This window comes from Pan troglodytes, chromosome X (genome assembly GCF_028858775.2).
Source record: "Pan troglodytes isolate AG18354 chromosome X, NHGRI_mPanTro3-v2.0_pri, whole genome shotgun sequence".
Classification (NCBI taxonomy): domain Eukaryota; kingdom Metazoa; phylum Chordata; class Mammalia; order Primates; family Hominidae; genus Pan; species Pan troglodytes.
The window spans coordinates 61,464,413-61,490,100 of NC_072421.2; the positions used below are offsets into that span (position 1 = coordinate 61,464,413).

Consider the following 25,688-nt stretch of genomic DNA (forward strand, 5'->3'; position numbering starts at 1 on the left):
TGTTTTGCATAGCTCCCAAAGACCCACTTCTGCCAGGAAGCACTCCCAGGCAAAGTTCCATTTTTTTTTGTCCCGATCTCCACTGCTGCTCACTTCCCATCCAACCCCTACCCTAGCTTCCTCATAGTCCCTCATGCTTGCTACAGTCTACAGATACTGAATCCTGTCTGTTTATTGTCTTAGCTACTGATACGACTAGATGCTCTTGCATGTTCATGGGTATCATCTCTATTTAAGACAGGCTGCCCCCTAAGGACAAAAACTCCTGTTTAGTTCAATTATTCAGCACAGAAATCACTACTCCTCCAAAATCAGTTCAATTCAATACGCCCTTATTCTGACAGCTAAGGGATACAGAGTGGATCTCAGGGATTTTACAGTTTAGTGGGAGAGCTAATCAGTGATGCACATAATTTCAATGTCATACAGTAAGTATCCCAAGCACAATCAGGTGATGAATAAAGTTGTTGATGATTACAGAACAAATAAATAATTTTATGTTCAAAAGGGAAAAAGAGATCATCTCCTCCCAACCTCCCTGTGTAGGTATCCTCTCTATAGTACATGAAAGGTGAGGGGGAGGAGGAGAAGGAAACACCTACTCACCTACTTTGGGCCCACATGGTGCTAGGCCTTTTAACATATTATTTTACTTAATTATCCCTAGAAGTTTGAGAAGAAGAAATTGTCATCATTATTTTAAAAGAGTAACTATACCTGAGAGTGTTTACATCATTTGCCCATAACCATACAAGTTTGAGGAAGCAGTAGCAGGATTTGAATTGAGATCTCTTTCCAAAGCCACTCTTCCAAAGCAGTTTGTAAGTGTTAACTATCATTATCATAATCTATTGAACTGCCTTTCAGACCTGAGAACTAGTGTGAATTTGAGGGCATTATTATCCCAGACCCTCTCATGGAGTGATTAGCTCCTCAGCCCTGGCTTTCCAAAGCCACAAATCACCCATGGTCATTTGTGCAGGTTACCGCCTGAGACCAAGGGTATGCCTGCCACACCTTTGGCAAGGCTGTTGAAGATTTAAAACTACCAATGCTTTTAAAAATCTACCACTAAAAATAAGTCAGCCGTTTGAGCTTTTGGGAAGACAAGAGACTTGTTTGAGGTCACACAGCTACCACGAAGCAGAGGCTGGACTTACATCTGCCTAAAATATTACATATTTTTATTGTTTATTGATTTATTGTCTCCTTTATAAAATGTAAGCTCCATGAAAGCACATTGCTTTGTTCATATCTGTATCCTCAGCACCTAAAATAGTGCTTAGCACTCAATAAATATATTTTTAATGACTGAATAACTAAATTAATGAATGAATGAGTGAATGAAGAGCAAGGCATAGCCCTGAGGACTCGCAATGTAAAATGTAAAGGAAGTCTTGTTATGGAAAGTATTCTCTGCTACAGCCTGAGAATACCAATCTTCACCCTTCTCCCACCCCAAGGGCCTTCATTAGTAAGTACTCCTCCAAAAGGTACTATAAAGATTACAGTTTGAGAATTTCAAGATCTCTTTAGTTTTCTGTTCTCCAATGACATAGTTGCCACCCTAAACCACCACCCAGAAACTTTTCCCTCAAGAAAAACTGCCTATACCACCCTCCTGTGGCTAATGACTGAATAAATACCTGAGTAAATACCCAGGAAACAGCAGTTTCCTTCTGTTCCTTCACATGAATCTATTTTGGGCCTATTTCACATTTATTTTAGGCCTCTTTCAGTTCTATTTCAAGCAAGCTAGTAGGCCAGACCATCTGGCTCTACTCAGGGTAGAGAGAGAACTGGTTGGAAAAGAGCAGCAAAGGTCTAAAAGCCCCTTTAGAGGAAGTACAATGGTTTTCTGTCAAGCTCAGGATCTTTCTGGGGCAGCTAAAGTCAATCATGCATCAGTTCAAGACTGTGGTGGGGAGTGAACATTTCTCTCAGTATCAGAACCCAGTGTTTAGTTGTAGAGCCTAATCTCCTGGATAATTCCACTCCTGAGCCTCATAACTCATTCAGTCAGCTAAGCCCCTCTGACCTCCATGTCCAGGTGTATTTGTTTACAAGCTTTATTTGAACTGCAAGCCATTGGACATTTGGGACACTAATCACTCATCATCAAATTAAGCATGGAGCTTTGCTTATAAGAGGTACTCAACAAGAATCACATAGATAAGCAGGTAGGTGGGCAGGTAGGTAGCCAGGATATGGTAATATGTTGAAATTGCAAAACAAGAAAGGAGGTAAGTATAGCTGGGGAGTTTGTAAGAGGCTAGATTATATGTTGGAGGGAGACTAAGGAATTCACTTTGAGGAGCTGTATTTTCTGTAGAAGGCCAAGATAGTCTAGCAATGAGACTCTAAGTGAAGATGTTAAGAAAGGGCTGGACATCCCCAAATATTGGTAAAGAAGAGAAGAGTGCAGGACACATAAATAGATGGGGGCTTATAGAAATTCATGAGGGCCTAGCTAAGACTGCTGAAGCTCTCTGTGGACTGATAGGGAGAGATTTTGAAGATATGCAATGTGGAAAAAGCAAGATGCAGAATACTGTTGACCCTTGAACAACACAGGTTTGAACTGCACAGGTCCACTTATACCAGGACTTTTTTCAATAAAAGTTAATACCAAGTATACCTGCCTCTCCTGCCTCCCATTCTACCTCCTTAACTTCGTCTGCCTCTGCTATCCCTGAGACATCAAGACCAACCCCTCTTCTCAATGTGAAACATTGAGAATGAAGATCTTTGTGGTGATCTACTTCCACATAATGAATAGTAAATATATTTTCACTTTCTTAGGATTTTATTAATAACATTTTATTTTCTCTAGCTACTTTATTGTAATAATACAGTATATAAAACATATACAAAATATGTGTCAATCAACTGTGTTTGTTATAGATAAGGCTTCCAGTCAACAGTAGGCTATTAGTAGTTAAGTTTTTAGGGAGTGAAAAGTTACACGTTGATTTTCAACTGCATGGAGGGTGGGATTTGGGGCCCCTAATCCCCATGTTGTTAAAGGGTCAAATTTAGTATTATGATGTGTGATCTTTTAGGTAAAGAAGAGGGGAAAAATATATTTGGATTTGCTTATATCTGCATAAAGAAACTCTGGAAGGATACATAGAAAGCCATTAAGTTTGTGATCTCTGATGGGTAGATAGAGAGACAGACTGTACACATTTTTATAGTTTGATTTTTTAGCATATAAATATATTATGTATTAATATATTAAATTTAAAAATGTTAAATCCATTATGTGATCTTAATAAGTTCTCTCTCTCTCTCTCTCTCTTTCCCCACCCCCTCCCTCCACCCCGTGCTTCGGTTTATCAAGCTAGGAAGATCCTAAGAGTTAGAAGTAGTATATAGCCTAATGGCTAAGAATACAGGCTCTAGAACCAGCCTACTGAGATCCAACCTTAGTTCTTCCAGTTGCTAGTTGTGAGAACTTGAACAACTTATTTAATGTCATCGAGCCTCACTTTACTCATCTTTAAATCAGGGAGAATGGTATAATGTCATGATACTCATGCTGCCCCTCATTTCGAGCAAACTCCTGACTCTCAGTCACCTAGTTTCCTCATTTGCAAAACAGGGGTAGGTTTTCATGAGGATTTAATGAGTGAAAAGCTATAAAGTACTTAGAACAATGTCCAGCACATAGTAATGCTCAGTAAATGACAATAAATACTATTATTTGAGGGTGTGATTATATGTGCCTAGCTTTAGGCAAATCATAACCTCTCTGAGCCTCAGTTTCCTCATCTATAAATAGAAGACATAATACCTGTCAAAGAGATGATGAGATCATGGATTTGAAAGTACTCTATGGAATGAAAAATTCAGTTAGTATGTCAAAAATTGTCATAGTTCAACTTACAGAATGGAGGAACATTGTTGCAATGAATCCATCTGACAAAGGTCTAATATCCAGAATCTACAAGGAACTTAAACAAATTTACAAGGAAAAAACTAACAACCTCATTAAAAAGTGGGCAAAGGACATGAACAGACACTTCTCAAAAGAAGACATTCATGTGACCAACAAACATAAGAAAAAAGCTCAACAATACTGATCATTACAGAAATGCAAATCAAAACCACAATGACATACCATCTCATCGCCATTCTGACTGGCAATTATTAAAAAGTCAAGAAACAACAGATGCTGGCAAGGATGTGGAGAAAAAGGAATGCTTTTACACTGTTGGTGGGAATGTAAATTAGATCAACAAGGGTGGAAGACACTGTGGCAATTCCTCAAAGATACAGAAGCAGAAATACCACTTAATGCAGCAATCCCATTACTGGGTATATACCCAAAGGAATATAAATCATTCTCTTATAAAGATATATGCACGTGTATGTTCACTGCAGCACTACTCACAATCACAAAGACATGGAATCAACCCAAATGCCCATCAATGATAGGCCGGATAAAGAAAATGTAGTACATATACACCATGAGATACTATGCAGAATTAAGAAGGAATGAGATCATGTCCTTTGCAGGGACATGGATGGAGCTGGAAGCCATTATCCTCAGCAAACTAATGCAGAAGCAGAAAACCAAACACTGCATGTTTTCCCTTATAAGTGGGAGCTGAATGATGAGAACACATGGTGGGGGAACAACACACACTGGGGCTTGTTGGTGGGGCTGGGGGAGGGAGAGGATCAGGGAGAATAGCTAATGGATGCTGGGCTTAATACCTGGGTGATGGGTTGATCTGTGCAACAAACCACCATGGCACATGTTTACCTATGTAACAAAGCTGCACATCCTGCACGTGTACCCTGGAATTTAAAAGTTGAAGAAAAATAAAACAACACAAAAGAATTGTCATAGTAGAAAAAGGTGAGGTACTAAATGAAGATCTCACCTATTCAAGGCTCCCCCTTCCCACCCCCAGCATTCCAAATGAGATTGTATCAGAGGGGCAAGTGGAGGTCTTTAAAGGCCATGAGTCATTTGTGTATTAAGTTTCTGGAAATGAGTCCCAGTTCCCACCTCCCAAAAGCAGAGTGGACAAAATGAGCTGCACATCAGTGGTTGCCAGTCTATCATGAGATGCCAAGTGTTTCCATGTAACTGTTCCTATTTCTAGGAGATGCTGGGGCTCAGTGCTGCCCCTGCTCCCCTCAGCTGCTTCTCAGAAAGGAAAGGAAGTAGCACCAGTTCCAAAGGCTCACTCTCACCACTCCACACATACACCCAGTTAAAAAGGATAAAAAAAAATTTAAAAAAAACCCTCGCTTAAGCAGGAGCACCAACTCTCTAGATCTTAGCAACCTTAGCAACCAGCCCTTACAATCTTATTTTATGACATAGAAAGTTGTTTCATAAGCATTATCTGATTTGTACCTCACAAAAGCCCAAGGAGACTGGAAAGGGGTAGTGGTGGGGGTGGGGTGGTTCATCATTCCCATTTTCCAGAAGGGAAAGACTGTTTCTGAGGAAGCAAATGAGTTGCCACTGCTCTTACTGCTTCATGGAAGAGTGGAAAGAACAAAGGATTAACAGCCAGAAGACCCAGTTCCGGGAAAAGTGTTTTAGAATCTGTACAGTTCTACACATTTGGGATTTTTAAAAATTGTCATGCTAGAGTGAAGCCTAGAACCTGAGTTTCCCATCCTCCCGGCCAGAATTCTTGAAGCTTTACTATACTGTTAATGGAGAAGGGAAGAGCAAATAAGGAACTAGAAAAAATTATCGCCCAAGAATAACTGCACCTTACATGTAAACGGAACTTCACAGCTTCCTAAATACTGGGCTTTTTATCACATATCAACCTCATGACAACCTTGTGAGGGAAATGCAGCAGGAAATAGGAACCTAAAATTTTAACCACCCACATACATATTTCTTATCCCTCTTCCCTGCTGTATTTTTTCTCCTTAGCATGTAAAACTACCATATTACATATTTAGTCATTTACTTAGCATATAACTTCCCTTCTAGAATATATGTTCCCTGAAGACAGAATTTTGGTCTGTTTTGTAAACCATCTGTTTTGTCTGTTTTGTACACACATCTAGTGCCTAAAACAGTGCCTGCTACATAACAGATGCTCAATAGTACTGAATGACTGAATGAATGTGTGTGTATGCACACTGAGAGGAGGAAATGGAGGGAGGGAGAAAGGCCCCATTTGTGTGTGAATAAACTGATATCCAGAGGAGTTAGGTAATTTTTCTAGGAATGACTTCTGAAGTGTTTTGTTTCAGCCTGTTCCCCTCACCCTACTGCTTGGCTGGTTCAGTGGCATCTTACCTGGGCCAAAAGAAATGTTTGCTACCAATGCCTCTGTCCTCTCTCAGGGCCAGCTCCAGGCTTGATGGCTACAGGTTGCCTGAGGTTCACGGTAACAGAGTGCCTGTTATGTCTACAAAATGCATTCTGTCAGGCATCACTGCCTTTACATACCCCAATGTATGCACCTCACAAACACTCAAAGGACTTCTCTGAGTTTTCATCCTCTCTGGAATGTACAATGGTGAAAGAAGAAAGGGCAAAAGTCATTTGAGTCTTCTCAGCGTATGAACTGAGTGTCCCTCTCCTCCATGCCCTACCTGCATTTTCCTCACTAAAGAACTGTGCCCCTCTATCTCCCATCTTGTGTCTCTGCATGTGCGTGCCTAACCTCAGCTGAGCCATCCAAGACCCCTGATCACCAACCCTAGTCCCCCACGCGGCCCCTCATCCACTCCGACAAGATGAAAGAAACAATCATGGGCCAGGAAAACCCACCAAACTGCAGGAAAGGAACTGCTCACAGAAAGAAGGAGGTGGTTCATAAAACAGCCACAGCAGATGATTAAAAACTTCAGTTCTCCTTAAAGAAGTTAGAGGTAAACACTGTCTCTGGTATTGAAGAGGTGAATATGTTTACAAACCAAGGAACAGTGATCCACTTTAACAACCCTAAAGTTTAGGCATCTCTAGCAGTGAACACTTTCACCATTACAGGCCATGCTGTGACAAAGCAGCTGACAGAAATGCCATGCAGCATCTTAAACCAGCTTGGTGCAGTTTGGCTAGTTTAAGGAGACTGGCTGAAGCTCTGCCTAAACAATACGTGGATGGAAAGCACCACTTGCTACTGGAGAGGATGACGATGATGAAGTTCCAGATCTTGTAGAAAATTTTGATGAGGCTTCCAAGAATGAGGCAAACTGAATTGAGTCAACTTCTGAAGAAGATAAAACTTGAAGAAGTTACTGGGAGCTGCTATTTTATATTATGACTGCTTTTAAAAAATTTTTGTTTATGGATCTGATAAAATCTAGTTCTGTAATATTTTTAAGCCCAAGCCCCTTGGACACTGCAGCTGTTTTCACTTTTTGCTTATAAACAATTCACCCTTTGCAGCTAATTAAGATGAAGAAGCCTGGGAATAAAGTTTGAGACAAAGGTTAATAAAGTTCTTTAGTTAAAAAAAGAAGAATTGTGCTGACCTCATAAGATTGTTGAGAAGATTGTATTAGATACACATGCAAAAACATTTAGAACGGTGCCTGGCACAAAATAAACGCTGGCTTGGGAAAGGTAAGCTATCTTTCTTAAGACATACTGCATTTATAACCTTATTCCTGGTACCCCTCACCTCTAGAATGAAGGAGGCTGGGCAGTGTTCACTCCTGGCAAGTGAGAAGAGTAATGACCAAATAACTACTATGGAGTTACACACCTGGTTTTCATTCTGGCTCTGTTTGGAGATAGTTGCATGGAGAAGATATTCCCCCTCTTCTAGCCTTAGTTTCCCCACCTTTAAAGTAGGGAGAGTGTTGTTGTGAGGATTACATGAATTCATGCATGTCAAGGCACTTGTTCTTTGTTTCAGTAGCTTTTGGAGAACAAGTGGTTTTTGGTTACATGGATGAATTGTATAGTGGTGAAGTCAGATTTTAGTGCACCAGCCACCCAAGTATTGTACATTGTACCCAATATGTAGTTTTTTATTTTTTGTCCTCCAACCCTTCCCCTTCTGAGTCTCCAATATCAATTATTCCACTTTGTATGCCTTTGTGTACCCATAGCTTAGTTCCCACTTATAAGTGAGAACATACAGTATTTGATTTTCCATTCCTGAGTTACTTCACTTGTAATAAGAGCCTCTAGCTCCATCCAAGTTACTTCAAAAAACATTACTTAGTCCTTTTTTATGGCCGAGTAGTATTCCACAGTGTTTATATACCATATTTTCTTCATCCACTCATCAATTGTTGGGCACATAGGTTAATTCCATATCTTTGCAATTGTGAATTGTGCTGTGATAAACATATGTGTGTGGGTGTCTTTTTGATATAATGACTTCTTTCCCTCTGGGCAGATACCCAGTAGTGAGATAGCTGGATCAAATGGAAGATCTACTTTTGGTTCTTTGAGAAATCTCTATACTGTTTTCCATAGAGGTTGTACTAATGTATACAATATTGTTTGACTCTGTGTCACCACACAAATTTTACCTTTAATTGTAATAATTCCCACATGTTAAGGGAGGGGCCAGGTGGAGGTAATTAAATCATGGGGCAGTCTCCCCCATATGGTTCTTGTAATAGTGAGTGAGTTCTCATGACAGCTGATGGTTTTATAAACATTTGGCATTTCCCCTGCTGGTACATTTTTTCTTTGCCTGCCACCATCCACTTAAAATGTAACTTGCTCCTCCTTGCCTTCCACCATACTTGTAAGACCTCCCCAGCCATGTGAAACTGTAAGTCCAATTAAAACTCTTTCTTTTGTAAATTGCCCAGTTTCAGGTATGTATTTATCAGCAGTGTGAAAACAAACAAATACAGTAAATTGGTACCGGGAGTGGGGTGCTACTAAAAAAAAATCCCAAAAATGTGAAAGAAACTTTGGAACTGGGTAACAGGCAGAGGTTGAAACAGTTTGAAGGGCTCAGAAGAAGACAGGAAAATGTGGGAAAGTTAAAAACTTCCTAAAAACTTGTTACACGGCTTTGCCCAAAATGCTAATAGCAATATGAACAATAAAGTCCAGCTGTGGTGGTCTCAGATAAACATAAGGATCTTGTTGGTAACTGAAGCAAAGGTAACTCTTGTTATGTTTTGGCAAAGAGACTGGCGGCATTTTGCCCCTGCCCTAGAAATTTGTGAAACTAAACTTAAAAAAAAAATTTAGGGTATCAGGTGAAAAAAAAATTCTAAGCAGCAAAGCATTCAAGATGTGACTTGGGTGCTACTAAAGACATTCAGTTTTATAATAAAAGCAAAGCATAAAAGTTTGAAAAATTTGCAGCCTAACAATGCAATGAAAAAAAAATCCCATTTTCTAAGGAAAAACTGAAGCAGGCTGCAGAAATTTGCGTAAGTAACAAGAAGTTAAATGTTAATCCCCAAGACAATGGGGAAAGTGTCTCCAGGGCATGTCAAAGGTCTTCATGGCAAGCACTCCCATCATAGACATAGAGGTTTAGGAGGAAAAAATTGTTTCTTGGGCTGGGCCCAGGGTCCCTCTGCTGTATTCAATCTAGGGACTTGGTGCCCTGTGTCCCAGCCACTCCAGCCATAAATAAAAGGGGCCAAGGTACAGCTCAGGCTGTTGCTTCAGAGGGTGCAAGGCCCGAGCCTTGGCAGCTCCCATGTAGTGTTAAGCCTGCGCATGCACAAAAGTCAAAAATTAAGGTTTAGAAAACTCCACCTAAATTTCAAAAAATGTATAAAAATGCCTGGATGCCCAGGCAAAAGTTTGCTGTGGGAGGGGGAGATGCATAAAAAACCTCTGCTAGGGCAGTGTGAAAGGAAAATGTGGGGTCGAGCCCCCACACTGAGTCCCTACTGGGCACCACCTAGTGGAGCTGTGAGAAGAGGGCCACTGTCCTCCAAACCCCAAAATGGTAAATCCACTAACAGCTTGCATCTTGTGCCTAAAAAAGCTGCAAACACTCAATGCCAACCCGCGAAGGCAGCCAGGAGGGAGGCTGTTCCCTGCAAAGCCACAGGGGTGGAGCTGCCCAAAACCATAAAAACCCACCTCTTCCATCAGCATAACCTGAATGTAAAATATAAAGTCAAAGGAAATCATTTTAAAGCTTTAAAATTTAACTGCCCACCTCTTACATCAGCGTAACTGGAATGTAAAGTATAAAGTCAAAGGAAATCATTTTAAAGATTTAAAATTTAATTGCTCCACTGTATTTGAAACTTGCATGGGGCCTGGAGCCCCTTTGTTTTGGCCAATTTCTCCCATTTAAAATGGCTGTGTTTACCCAATACCTGTACCCCCACTGTATCTAGAAAGTAACTAGCTTGCTTTTAATTTTGCAGGCTCATAGGTGGAAGAAACCTGCTTTGCCTCAAATTTTAAAATGTAAACTTTTGGGTTAATGCTAAAATAAATTAAGGCTTTGGGGGACTGTTGGAAAGGCAAAATTGGTTTTAAAATGTAAAAACATAAAATTTGGGAGGGACCAAGGGCGGAATAATATGGTTTAGCTCTGTGTCCCCACCCAAATCTCACCTAAAATTGTAATAATCCCTACTTGTTCAACGGTGGGGCCAGGTGGAGATAATTAAATCATGGGAGTGGTTTCCTCCTACTACTCTCATAATAGTGAGTGAGTTCTCACAAGATCTGATGGTTTTATAAGTACCTGGCATTTCCTCTGGTGGTACATTCTCTTTGCCTGCTGCCATCCACATACAATGTAACTTGCTCCTCCTTGCCTTCTGCCATAATTGTGAGGCTTCCCCAGGCATGTGAAACTGTAAGTCCAATTAAACCTCTTTCTTTTGCAAATTGCCCAGTCTCAGGTATATCTTTATCGGCAGCGTGAAAACAAACTAATACAGTACATTTCTACCAGCAGTATATAAGTGTTCCCTTTTCACCACATAAACGCCAACATCTATTGTTTGTAGACTTTTTAATAATAGCTATTCTGGCTGAGTAAGGTTGTATCTCATTGTGGTTTTAGTTTGCATTTCCCTGATCATTAGTCACACTGAGCATTTTTTCACATGTTTGTTGACCATTTGTATATCTTGTGAAGGTACTTTGAAAATATGAAATACCAAATGAATGTGAAGGATTATTATTACATTGAAATAGTAAAGGCTATCATTAATTGAGCCCTTGCTATATGAAAGACACTGTACCAAGTGCTTTAAATGAATATTATTCACTTAAATTCATATTATTTCATGCTCAAAACAATAGTACCAATGACTGGATATTATCATTTTTCCAATTTCATAGGAAAGGCATGATGGTCAATTTTATGTGTCAACTTGGCTGAGCCACCGTGCTCAGATAATTGGTTGATTATTCTGGATATTTCTGTCAAGGTATTTTAATAGACGAGATTTACGTTTAAATTGGTGGACTTTGAGTAAGGCAGAATACCCTGCATAATGTAGGTGGGCTTCATCCAGTCAGTTGAAGAACTTTTTTTTTTTTGAGACAGAGTCTCATTCCATCATCCAGGCTGGAGTGCAGTGGTATGATCTCAACCCACTGCAACCTCTGCCTCCCAGGTTCAAGTGATTCTCATGCCTCAGCCTCCCGAGTAGCTGGAATTACAGGCATGAGCCACCGCGCCTGGCTAATTTTTGTATTTTTAGTAGATACAGGGTTTCACCATGTTGGCCAGGCTGGTCTTTAATTCCTGACCTCAAGTGATCCACCTGCCTCAGCCTCCCCGACTGCTGGGATTACAGTCATGAGTCACCATGCCCGGCTTGAAGATCTTAATGCAATGCAATTAAAGTCTGACCTTCCCTGAGCAAGAAGGAATTCTGACAGCAGACTGCCTTTGGACTCTGACTGCAACTCTTCCCTGGGTCTCCAGCCTGCCTACCTACCCTGCAGATTTTGGACTTGCACCACCAAAACTGTGTGAGCCAATTCCTTAAAATAAATCTCTCTTTCTCTATGTATGTACATATCTTATTGGTTCTGTTTCTCTGGAGAACCCTCACTAATAAATATGGAAACTGAAGCTTAAACAGGTGAAGTCACTTACTCAAAATTACACAGCTGGTCTGTGGCAGAGCCAGAAACCTAGGGGTCATCTTCCTTGTTACCTCTCTGTCTTATATGTCTCTGAATTAATTCACCAGCAAGTCCCATTGATTTTATTTCAAAAATGGATGTCGGTCTTCCTTCCTCTATCCAACTCCAATAGCTGCATGGATTTTTGCAGCAGCCACTCAATTGGGCTTACCATCTTCTATCCATTCTCTACAGGGCCTGCAAAAGTCCTTTTCTTGTATCACAAAGCAGACCCTATCATTCCACTCTTTCGAACACTTCCTACTGTGTTTAAAATAAATAATGCTTGCTATGTGCCTAGTACTGCCATGCACACTGTGAGCATGTTAACTCACTTAATCCTCACAATAACAGTATGAATAGTGTCATTATTTTCCTCACTTTTCAGAGGGCATTACTGAGGCACAGAAAGATTAGGTAACATTCTCAAGGTCACATAGCTAAGAAGTGACACAGTCAGAATTTGAACCCAGGGAGTATGGTTTCAGAGTCTGTGCTATTGACCACTGAACCGCACTAACTTTGAGTATAGCCAATGCATACTTTCCTAGGGCTTACAAGGTTCTTTGTGAGCTGGTCCCTGCCTTACTCTCTACCCTCCTATCATGCCACTTGTCCCCCTCTCTCACTGTGTCAGTCACACTAGCCTTCTTTCTGTCTCTCAAGTGTACCAAGTTGTTTCAACCTGAAGGCCTTTGCATATGCTATTCCTGCTGCCTCCCCTCAACTTCCCGTAAGCCTCACTGTCTCTTCCTTTTTTAAATTGTAATCCAAATGTGTCAGGATCTTTCCCCAAGTCTCTACACAACTGACTCAGCTGAAATGTCACTTCTCTGGTGTGCTAGGATGACCCTTTGACAGTATACGTCCTCATGGCAATAGGATCTCTTAGAGATAGCTAAATGCATTTCTCTCCTCCACTGTCTAGTTTCCATCATCTAGCAGCTTAACCACTTACAGAACTAACCACATTCTAACACACATACACACAAACACAAAAAACAAAATCAGCATCATATGAAAACTTTAAAAGCAATGATATCTTAAGAAGAAGCTCCTCACATTATATCATAGGACTGTTTGGTGTTTTCTCAGTCTTTTCTCTAGCACAGAATCCAGGAAGCCTTGGGTTGGGGCAGGAGGGATTGTTCCTTGTGAATAAAATTCCTATTGGATTTCTTAGCACTCATAGAAGGAGAAGGTATGATCTTCTAAGGTATAAATTCAGGGAAGTGGGAAAGATCATACTCTGCCCACCCAAGTGTGTGTCTCCTCTGTCCTGTCAGGAATAATAATTACTCCCCACACAGATACAGAGTAGCGCAGTTCACACAACACTTTCCCATCTATACCTACTCAATCATCTGATTCTCACAGCAGACTGGGAAGACAAGCAAGGGCTATGTGATAGTTAATTTTAATGTATCAACTTGACTGAGCCACAGGGTGCCCAGATATTTAATCAAACATTACTCTGGGTGTGTCTGTGAGGACTTTTCCAGATGCAATTAGCATTTGAATCAGTAGACAAAGTAAAGAAGATTGCCCTCCACAATGTGGATGAGCCTCCATCCAATCAGTTGAAGATATGAATAGAACAAAAAGGCCAAGTAAAAGGGAATTCCTCCTGCCTGACTGCTTGAACTAGGACATTGTTTTTTTCTAGCCTTAAGACTTTGGACTGAAACATCAATTTTTCTTGTGTCTCAAGTCTGATGGGTTTCAGACTGGCATTCACACCATCAGTTCTTCTGGTTCTCAGGCCTTCATACTAGGGCTACACCTACACATTGGCTCTCCTGGGACTTGAGCTTGCAGAATGCAGATCTTAGGACTTATCAGCCTCCATAATCATGAGCAAATCCATTATAATTATCTATCTATCTATCTATCTATCTATCTATCTACTTATCCACTCACCCATCCATTCTATTGGTTTTACTTCTCTAAAGAACCTTTACTAATACAAGGTATTACCCTCATTTAATTGATAAGGATCTGAAGTTCAGAGAGGTTTAGGATTCTGGCCAAGGACACATTGTGACAGCTGCTGGTGGAGGCAGGACTCAAACCCAGGTCCATCTGACTTTTAATCATACGTTTTTCCCATGAAACTTCTACAACAGACATTCATTTCAGTCAGAGTATTTGAGATTGCCTATCATAATATCTGTGTAATTTGCCTCTGGTTGTCAAATGCAACCCCTCTCCTTTTCCAACCCACTCTGCCAGTGTCCTGTGTTGCCAAAGGAATCCTCCACTACTTTGTTTCATCATGTATCCTTTCTACCAAGCAAAGCTTCTGAGCTCTTCTTGTTCTAGCCCCAGTACACATTGCCAGAATTACAGGCTCCAGCCACACCAGAACACTAATGTGCTATTTCCAGAACGTATTATTCCTTTAATGCCTTGATTCTTTATCTTATGTTGTACCCTCTGCTTGGAACAACTCATGCTTCACCTACCATGCCTACTCCCCATCCTATGCAACTGTGCTATGTGAAAGGCTGTAAAAATGCAGTTTATATAAAAACCCTAGAAGATAACATAGAAAACACTATTCTGGACATAGGCCCTGGAAAAGATTTCATGACAAAGACACCAACAGCAATTGCAACAAAAACAAAAGTTAACATATGCAACTAATCAAACTAAAGAGCTTCTGCACAGCAAAAAAAAAAAATCCTCCAGAAACACTGCTCTATTTTGCACCCCCTATCTCCAGGAAGCATGTCATGTATTAGCCCATTCTCGAACTGCTAATAAAGACATATCTGAGACTGGGCAATTTATAAAGGAAAGAGGTGTAATTGACTCACAGTTCAGCATTGGCTGGGGAGGCCTCAGGAAACTTACAATCATGGCAGAAGGGGAAGCAAACACATCATTATTCACATGGAGGCAGCAAGGAGAAGTGTAGAGAAAAGAGGAGGAAAAGCCCCTTATGAAACCATCAGATCTTGTGAGAACTCAGGCACTATCACAAGAATAGCATGAGGGTAACTGCCCGCATGATTCAATTACCTCCCCAGGTCCCTTCCATGACACATGGGGATTATGGGAACTACAATTAAAGATGAGATTTGGGTGGGGACACAGCCAAACCATAGCATTCCACCACCGGCCCCTCCCAAATCTCATGTCCTCACATTTCAGAACACAATCATGCCCTTCCAACAGTCCCTCAAAGTCTTAATTCACTCCAGCATTAACTCAAAAGTCCAAGTCCAAAGTCTCATCTGAGACAAGGCAAGTCCCTTCTGCCTATGAGCCTGGAAAATAAAAAGCAAGTTAGTTACTTCTTAGATACAATGAAATTATAGACATAAAGATGCCTAGATACAAAGACATTGGGTAAATAAGCCTGTTCCAAATGGGATAAATTGGCCAAAAGAAAGGAGTTACAGGTCCCATGCAAGTCCAGAATCCAGTGGAGCAGCCAAATCTTAAAGCTCCAAAATAATCTTCTTTGACGCCATGTCTCACATCAGGTCACTGTGAAACAAGAGGTGGACTCCCACAGGCTTGGGCAACTATGCCCCTCTGGCTTTGCAGGGTACAGTCCCCCTCCAGGCTGCCTTCATGGCTGGCATTGAGTGTCCATGGCTTTTCCAGGCACACAGTGCAAGCTATTGAATCTATCATTCTGGGGTCCGGAGGACAGTGGCCCTCTTCTCACAACTCCACTAGGCAGTGCCCCAGTGGGGACTCTGTGTGGGAGCTCCAACCCCACATTTCCCTTCCACACTGCCTGAGCAGAAGTTCTCCATGAGGGCTCCACTGCTGCATTGAACTCCTTCCTGGACATCCAGGCATTTCCATACATCCTCTGAAATCTAGGCAGACGTTCCCAAACCTCAATTCTTGACTTCTGTGTACCCGCAGGCCCAACATCATGTATAACCTGCCACGGCTTGGGGCTTGTACCCTCTGAAGCAATGGCCTGAGCTCTACGTTGGCCCCTTTTAGCCACAGCTGAGATGCAGGTCACCAAGTCCCAAAACCTTACAAAGTAGCAAGGCCCTGGGCTGGCCCATGAAACCATTTTTTCCTCCTAGACCTCCAGGCACTTGATGGGAGGGGCTGCTGGGAAGACCTCTGACATGCCCTGAAGACATTTTCCTCATTGTCTTGGCAATTAACATTTGGCTCCTTGTTACTTATTCAAATTTCTGCAGCCAGCTTCAATTTCTCCCCCAGAAAATGGGTTTTGCTTTTCTATTGCATGGCCAGGTCGCAAATTTTCCAAACTTGTATGCTCTGCTTCCCTTTTCAACATAAGTTCTAATTCCAAGCCATATCTGTGTGAATTAATAAAACAGAATGCTTTTAAGGGCACCCAAGTCATCTCTTGAATGCTTTGCTGCTTTGAAATTTCTTCCACCAGATATCCTAAATCATCTCTCTCAAGTTCAAAGTTCCACAGATCTCTAGGGCAGGGGCAAAATGTTGCCAGCCTCTTTGCTAAAACATAGCAAGAATCACCTTTGCTCCAGTTCGCAATAAATTTCTCATCTCTATCTGAGACCACCTCAGCCTGGACTTTTTGGTCAAAACCATTCAGTGGTTGATCAGTGTCAATTCATAGTAGATCCTCTACATTTGTGTTGAATAAATTAATAACCTGAAAGTACCTATAAAAAGGCACTTTATCCCCATTTTATGTAAGATAATACTGAGAATAAAGTAGATTTGCCAATTGGTAATAGTTTCAGGACTGAGAAACGTAAAAGCCAGGTCCTAAACCTAGGCCCTAAACCATTCTCTAGGAAGCTCCAAACTTTCCCACATCTTCCTGTCTTCTTCTGAGCCCTCCAAACTGTTCCAACCTCTGCCCGTTACCCGGTTCCAAAGTTGCTTCCATATTTTGGGGTATCTTAATAGCAGTATCCTACTCTACTGGTACCAATTTACTGTATTAGTCCATTTTCATACTGCTATGAAGAAATACCGGATACTAGGTAATTTATAAAGAAAAATAGGTTTAATGGACTCACAGTTCCACATGGGTGGGGAGGCCTCACGATCACGGCAGAAGGTGAAGGAGGAGCACAGGCACATCTTACATGGTGGCAGACAAGAGAGCCTGTGCAGGGGAACTGCCCTTTATAAAACCATCAGATCTTTTGAGAACTCACTTACTATCATGAGAACAACATGAGGGTAACTGACCCCATGATTTGATTACCTTCCCCCAGGTCCCTCCCATGACACATGGGGATTATGGGAACTACAATTCAAGATGAGATTGGGGTGGGGACACAGCAAAACCATATAACCATCCATCTAGTTTCACAAAAAGACTGTCACTAGAAGGAAGCATAGGAGGACTAGGATATGACCGGTGTTTATTGATCCTTCACAAGATTGATAGCAGCATTTTTACTATTAGCAACATCTATCAGGCTTTGGCCCACAGTCCAAAGCTGACTACAAGCCCTTAGATTCTGTGTTTCTACAATCGCAGGCATATAGTTCAACTAATCATGACAATGACTGCAGGTTGTCTCCCAAAAACATCGTTTTTCCCTTCTTCCTCTGTATTAGAAACCCTACTCCCAATTTTTAGGTGTACACTTGCCACCTAGTTTATATAACTGCATTTCCTAGCTTCCCTTGCAGCTAGCAGCAGCCATGTGACACAGTTCTTCAATGAGACATAAGTAGAAGTATTAAATAGGACTTCTAGGAAGACTTCTTAAAAAGGAGGGGTGAAGAACTTTTCCTTCTCTTTTGCCTTCCAAAATTATGGATGTTAATAGATTTTCTTGAGCTTTAGCACTCATCTTGGACTATGAATAATGGAAGCCAAGTGCTATGGATGATAGAGGAGAAAAGTCTCTAAAGACTACCTGAAGCTGCCATACTGGCCCAGGTATGCCTGTCTCCTGATTTTTTTTTATGTGAAAAAATAAAACCTGTGTGTTTTAAGTCAGTATAGATATACTTCTGTTATTCATAGCTGAATAAAGTAAAATCAGCTGTTAAACCTTGCAGTTGGTCATTCCATCTGGAGAGATGGCCACCGAGTCATATATGACTCTTACACAGGTCATATGGTATTTGGCATGGAATTGGTCCACAATTCCATATTCTTATCCAGAGTGGTGGCACACCAAAGGTGTGGCAATGGGAGCAGACAACCCTGAGTGCAAGCAACAAGAGTACACTAGCTATAGATAATTTTTTTTAAGACTAAAAGTCAAAGCGTTTTATATCACCTTGCACCAGCAATTTTAAACAATGTTAGAAATAAAACACTCCTTCCTTAATACAAAAACAAACAACAACAACAACAAAACAAAACAACTTTGGTTGGTCAAAGTTTAAAACAATTGTGGTTACTTTTAATAATATATATGAAGCTTGAAATTAGCACCTTTTTATTTATCCTTTAATCGACACTTTATTCTACATGGAAGTTGACTCAGAGAGCTCCCAGTTGCATCGTTGGCCCCTGACGCACACAGTTGTAACTACAAGTGTTCGTTCAGCTCATTTCAGTTTGTAAAGGTTCAAAATCATTCAAGATACCATTAGGTCAGTTTTGTGTCCATAATCCCTCTGGTACTATATGTTCCAGCATTTACACAGTAGGTTGAAAGTAAACAATAATAACGTAGTGATTATAAAGACAAAAAAAACAGAATGTGGGTCACTTCAATTCTGTCATTCTGTGTGACCAATTGTAGTTTTATGTGTGCTTAAAATCTAAAACAGTGAAACAATGAAAATTGAAAGGTGTAATACTTCTATTTAGTGAGTGCACATTGTAGTTTATACATGAGTTAAATTTTGAATTTGAATATCTTTACCATTAAAATGTATTGTTTTCCTCAGTAATTGAAAATAAAAGAATAAATCAAGAAAATAATAAATAGTACTGATTATTACTGAAAATAATTTTTTCATATATAAGACTATTAAAAATGATCCATTCTAGATATTACAGATAAACAGTAGGTATACCACAACACTGAAGTGCTAATAATACACTTAATCTTCTTCTCCAGAATTCCAGAAAGCAGGGTATTAATTTATTGGTAATCCACATAGAACCAAGTCTCAATTAGCCCTACCATGGTCAGAAGTCCAAAAGCAGATCACTCGAACATTGACTTAGATATGAAATGCCCCTCCATGTATACACCCACTCTATGTTCTTTCTAGCTCCACTCTTAGCGATCTGAGGGTCCGAGCAGGTGATCAGAAAGGAGAAAGACATGTATCATCTATAAACAATGATGTCAGTCATTTCATATAGATCATCTCCACCATTATCACCCTGATCCAAGCAACCATCACGTCTAATCTGGGCCTCCTCACAGTTCTCGTCCTTGTCCCACTACAATTTAGCCTCCTGTTAAAATTTAAGTCAGATCATGTCCCTCATCTGTTCAAAACCTTTCAATGGCTCCCAATCTCACTCAGAATAATGCCCTATAAAAGTGGCTGTTTTCTCTCTGATTTCATCTATCCTTCTTCCATGTACTAATTCTTTATCCCAAGGACATTGGCCTCCTTGCTGTTCTTTAAACAAACCAGCTGTGTTCTTTCTGGATGTTCCTTATGCCTAAAATCCTCTTCTCCTAAACATATACACAGAGCTTGTTCCTGCACTTCCTTCACATCTTTGCTCAAATGCCCCTTAACTAGTGAGGCTTTGATGGATCTAATATACCATCCAACTTCCCATGTGTCTGTATGCTCTTAACAGGTTTTATTTTTTTTCCTAGTGATTACCACCTGCTGACATAGTGTATATTCATTTCTGTTATGGTTTAATGAACTTCACAACCCCTAGAATATAAGCTCCATGAAAGTGAGGAATTTTTTTTCATTGTGATCTCCCCTGAACTTAGATCAGTGTCAATTCATAGCAGATCCTCTACATTTGTGTTGAATAAATTAATGACCCGATAGTACCTATAAAAAGGCACTTTATCCCCATTTTATGTAAGAGAATACGAGAATAAAGTAGGTTCGAAAATTGGTAATAGTTTCAGGACTGAGAAACATAAAAGCCAGGTCCTAAACCTCAGATTTGTTACTCTGAGAACAGTGTTCTTTCCAATTTAGGCATACTGGCTAACCCAGCACAAACTGGCATTGCAGAAAGAAGCCAAGAATAAATAACAATTTACCATCCAGTGTGAACTCACAGTTTAGCATCCTCTATCTATGAGACAGATTTTATTCTGTAAAATCTTGAACAATGTTTTATGTTCAAGGCCCATGATTTACATGTAACACTTGAAATAAGTTACTACAGTCAAATGTACTAAAAAGAAATCTCACTGTTATAAAAAGCTCAGTTTGTACTTCGGGCACCTTGCAAACGAAAGAACAAGGAGCAAAGATCTTTCAGCTAGCCACGTTATAAAATGGTGGCTAGATACACAATCCCTATTTGTTCGTAATGAGCCACTAGTTAAATTTTATCCAACACATACTTCTAGGAATCTGAGAATCTAAGGCCTGGAAGGAATTTTGGTGCTTATTAACATCCGCATTTAATAGGTAAGAAATCTGAGGCCCAAAGGATTTCTGTTAGTGGCAAGGCCAAAACTTAGAGGTTCCCTGCCTCTCAGGCAAGAATAGAGTTTACTACTCCCATCTCTTGAATTCTGGTAAACAGCTAAATAAATGCTTTCATCATATAATATTCATTGTCTCAGTCCTCTAAGAATATTATGAGATTTTTCCCCATCAACCAATCCTTAATTACACAGTCTCCACAAGATGTCTGCCACCCTTTTCTCTCTCATACACTGTTGGCAAAACTTCAAATTTCTTCATTAATTTAACCTGTTGTCAATGAGTGGCTCTGGGCCCCTATACTTCAATATATTTGGGAGAGGAAGTGAGTCTCACCCTGACCCAGTTCCCAGTTGCCAGAAATGCCAGGACTGGCATGGATTTTTTTCAGGTAATTTTTTTTTTTTTTTTTTTTTGAGATGGAGTTTCGCTCTTGTTGCTCAGGCTGGAGTGCAACGGCACAATCTCGGCTCACCGCAACCTCCGCCTCCTGGGTTCGAGTGATTCTCCTGCCTCAGCCTCAGGCATGTGCCACTATGCCCAGCTAATTTTGTCTTTTTAGTAGAGACGGGGTTTCTCCACGTTGGTCAGGCTCTTCTTGAGCTCCCGACCTCAGATGATCCACCCGCCTCGGCCTCCCAAAGTGCTGGGATTACAGGCGTGGGCGGCCGCGCCCGGCTTTCAGGTAAATTTAATGGCACTAGATCATCCTGAAGAAAGTCCTTTCCCAAGATCATGACTATATTCCTTTCTTCCCCTCTCAGCACCATTTGAGCAAATGATTGGTGGAGCAGTGGGGAAGGACTGTGGCAGTCAGGAGACTCAAGTGCTAGACTCAGCTTTGCCTCCAAGGAGTTTGTGGTCCTGGGCAAGTCTCTCCCACTCTCTGGATCCCAGCTTTCCTGGCTGGACAGCAAGGACTCTAAGGTCTTTACCTGCTCTAATCTTTTCTGGTTCTACAAACATTTGATGTAGCTTTAATGGGACCTCAGGGAAGTAGGGAGGTCTGGGAAGAAGGGTCTTTTGAAGCCCCAGCACATAGGCATATGAACCGGATGCCCTTAAGAACCACTGAAACAGAGATCTAACAAAACTCTGAGGAAGGGAAGAGGACAGCTCCTCTGAATATAGTCCTAGCCCACACCAGATTCCCTCTTCCCCTCCACAATGAAAGCAAAAATGGAGTTAAATATCAGTTTTTGCCCAACCACTTCAGGCTACTTTCCTTCATCTGCGGGTTATGGGTGGCAGCGTAGAAGTGTGGGCTATTGCCATCAGTGCCTGCTGACCCAACCTAACTGCCTTCTAAGGCCCTTTTGCTTATGCCTCCCAGCTGAGGACAAAGTCATGGGGGCCTCCCACTCCCCAGAGGCCCTAACCAGGCTTAAGCTGCTCCTGGCTAAGTCAGAGAGGCATCAAAATGCAGCCACCACTTCCTCTCTGCAAAAGGAAGTCATTCCAAGGTCTCCAGGTGGAGAAGGGAACACCATGGCATAAAATGAACTGTTGGAGGATTATACTAAACACACACACAAGCACACACTCCTTGGGAGGGAGAGAAGAGCTCTGTTAACTGACTGTGGCCCAAGCCCATTTCCAGAATGTGGGTTTCTGCAGCTGTCTCTCCTTGACAAAGCCCCAGGTGTGGACAGGGTGACCCCAGCCCGGACAAGGAAGGGCTTTAGGGCTCCCTCAGGCAGCTTCCTGAGAGAGAGAGAGTGGCTCTCTGGCCCTCATGCTCTGGGGCTGACCAGGGAAAGAGTTGCAGAAAATCTAGTTGGGGGCAGGGGGGAGTCATGCAGCTCTCCCATAAGGCCCCCTCCACAATTCCAGGCTTTGTGACCGTCCCCTCCCCCACAACCCCGTGCCAGCTTGTCAGCCTCCTGCGAGCTTCACTGCTTCCAGAGAAGCCCTCTGCCATCCCCCTTCCCTCTCTGGCCTCCCAAGTGACCCCTGGGATGCTCCTGGGCACATAATCTGGCCCCCACCCCTATTCCACCTTAATCTCAGAGGGAGATAGAAAAGTGGAGGGGGATGGTAGGGGGGTTTCCTGGGCAGGCAGGCTAGCAGGGACTCCTAAAATGGCCACAGCAAGCTCACTGGTGTCTCAAGGACGGCGGCTAGGGCGGTGGGCAGAGGCCAGGGTGCTCACTGCCTTGTGGCTCGTTGGAGGAACTGGAGGTGGGGCTGGGGGACTGAGAGGCTCAAGCAAGGGAAGCCAAGGTTACATGCACTCACCATTCCCGATCCGCCCCTTATCCACTGCATGGTGCTTGCGAAGTCCGGCTTCTCTGAGGCCCCGTAGCTGGCGCGAGTTGTCGCGGGCTGACTAGAAGGGCTGGGCTGAAGCAAGCGAGAGCCCCAGCGCCCCCTCCGCCGCCCCTCCTCCACAGCCCTACAACCCAATCCCCTCCGCCCCGGACCTCGCCTTCAGTCAGTTTGTTCCATGCCAACCGGCAGGCTCTGTCTCTCCGCCCTGCTGCTCCTAGAGGTCTTGGCAGGGAGAGGTGCGAGTGTGGGGGGGTCCTAATGGGCTGCTTTTGTCCCCCACCAAGGCTTGAGAACTGTGGGGGTGGAGTGCAGGGAGAGGATGGGGGCGAATAGCCTCCGCCCGCCCAGGAGAAGGCAGCTGCTACCTCTGCCTGCCTCCCGCTGCGCTGGAGTTAGATGCTGTTTATTGTGGGGCTTCCCAATTGTGTCGAGTCAGCGGAAAGTCCTTTCCAAAGTTACCAGAGGTGTTGGGCCAATCTCCAGAATAATAAGATCCTGCCCCAGTGGAGCCAAGCCAGCACTCTCATGCCTCCCTCCCCCACCCTCCCTCTGCATACTCCCCTAGGGTCTTCTCTCTTTGTGTACTATCTGAGAGCTTTCATCTGCATTACTTTCACTTCTCAGAACAACCCTGTAGAGGCAGGCATTAGTATCTCCAAGTTATAGATAAATAAATGGAGGTTTGGAAGAGGGAAGGGGCATAAGGTCACATTAAAGAAAAAAAAAGATAAATCCTCGACTTTACCCTCTGCGGCTTTCCAAGCCTCTTTCGGCTATCTCTCCCTTTCTATCTCACACACACCACTCCAGGCTTCTCCTTCATGCCCTTAGGAACATGAAAGGTAGCTTGTTGATGGACGAATTTTCCATTTGCTTATTTTGCTGAGAATGAGTTGAATGTACATCAGCGAAACAGGCAAACGGAGAAACCACCCACCTCTTTATGATTCCCCCAACTCTGGGGAACACAACACAGGCTGGTACCTTTGCTTAGGCTAAAAATTGACTTTGTCAGTCACACTAACATCTGTTATTATCCCTTATAATCCTCACAGTAACTCTATGAGATGGACACAACAAGGATTCTTAATTGCCCACCATTACAGACTTGAACACTGAAGCCCAGAGATTGAAAGACTTCTGCTTAAAGTAGCACAGCCAAACAAGACAAGAATCCAAGGCTCCTGACTAGAAGAGCAGGTCAGGCAAAGACAGAATTGCAAAAACAGAGGTTGCAACCAAAGTAAAAGGAGTTACAGTATGATATTAGAAAGAAGTTCCTGGAGATAATTGGCATGAAGACATCACTGGCCTGTTACACGTACAACTTTATTTGTCCTCTTCTTTTTAGCACAACTTCTGCACTTCATCCAACCTGTTGTTTTGTCCATGCAGAGCTGGGCAAAGATAGAAGCAGTACCTTAATGAGCACCCCATCATGGGAGGTGTACAAGCAGAAGCTGAATGACCCTTTGGCAAGGGATTCCTGAATCAAATGGGAGGTTGCCCTGGATGACCTTTCAACTTCCCTCCCAAGTCTGGTAACCCAGGCATCAGTGATTCCACAATGTTCTCTCACTTTCCCATCTCTGGGCCTTCTCTCATGCTCAGTATCTTGGATGCACCTCCCCTGCCAACCAGCCCATTCAAACTGTCATGACTGTTCAAGATCTGGCACCAGGCACACCACCTTTAGAAAGCTTTCCAGGAATACCTCCAGGCCCTGATTTTGTCATCTTTCATTTGATTCCTATAGCACTACGATTTCACTCTCTCGATTAAAAATGATCTTTTTATTTCCTGGATGTTACGGGCTGAATTGTTTTCCCCCAAAATTTATATGTTGAAGTCCTTCCAGTACCTCAGAATCTGATGACAGGGAGAAGACAGTCATCTAAACAGCAAGCCAAGGAGAGAGGCCTCAGAAGACCCAACCCCACTGATACCTTGTTCTCAGACTTCTGGCCTCCAGGACTATAAGAAACTCAATTTCTGTTGTTTAAGCCACAGAGTCTGTGGTATTTTGTTATGGCACAGCCCTAGCGAACTAACACAATGGTCATATGAACATTTTACTGTCCCCTTTCACTTAAATGGCATTATGTGTTTTTGAAGCAGTGGCAATGAATTACTAATTTCTGCATCTTCTACAACAGTGACTGGCACATAGTAAATACCCAATAAAAACTTGGAATTTGTTGATGGATGCATTCATTCAACATTATCATTTAGCCCCTGTGTGCCAGGCATTGTGACAGATGCTCAGGATACAAGACAAAGTTCCTCATGGACCTTACAATCTACTTACAGAAGAGAGATAGACAATAAATAAGTAAACAAGCAAAAATATTTAGAGATTGTAATATGTGCTCTGAAGGATATAAACCAATTTATGTGATGTGAGTTGCCCTGGAATTGTGGAAAGTATCTGTGTCGGTCATGGTCAAATCAGGAAAATAAAACCACCCTAGGTCTTTTAAACTGTGAGCATTTAATGCATGACACTTGCAGAGCTAACAAGCCAGACAGAGGATAAGGATGCAGCAACCTAGCATTTAACAAACACAGAAAGCTGCTACCACTCGTAGGGATGGATGGATAACAGATGAAGCCATGCAGAAGCTAAAATCATGGGTTGGACAGCCTATTGGAAGCAGGTGCCATGAATGGAGGAGTTGTTCAAGAGGAGCTGGAGCCATGGAGGGATACAGCTACCACCAGAAAACACCTCTCTGATACAGGTGGTGGGAGAAATACCCTGGGTTCTCCCTTCCTCCTAGCCACCAATCTCCTGTACATGTCTCCCATTGGACAAAAGAAGTGAGAAAGCAAGGAAATCTAAGAAATGTAA

The 25,688-nt window shown here is 42.1% G+C and overlaps 1 protein-coding gene across 3 annotated transcripts in view; it reads right to left on the minus strand.

Annotated features, from left to right (window-relative positions):
- Positions 1 to 23,242, minus strand: part of ARHGEF9 (Cdc42 guanine nucleotide exchange factor 9) — a 148,490-nt gene extending 125,248 nt beyond the window's left edge. The window contains exon 1 of one of the 3 annotated variants that reach the window (XM_009439178.3): positions 22,805 to 23,242. In XM_009439178.3, the coding sequence (XP_009437453.1) occupies positions 22,805 to 22,834 (30 nt within the window). In that variant the 5' untranslated portion in view covers positions 22,835 to 23,242. The remainder of the gene's footprint in view (positions 1 to 22,804) is intronic. The other 2 variants (XM_009439185.3, XM_009439184.3) reach the window with 2 other exon arrangements.
- Between the last annotated feature and the right edge of the window lie 2,446 nt (positions 23,243 to 25,688).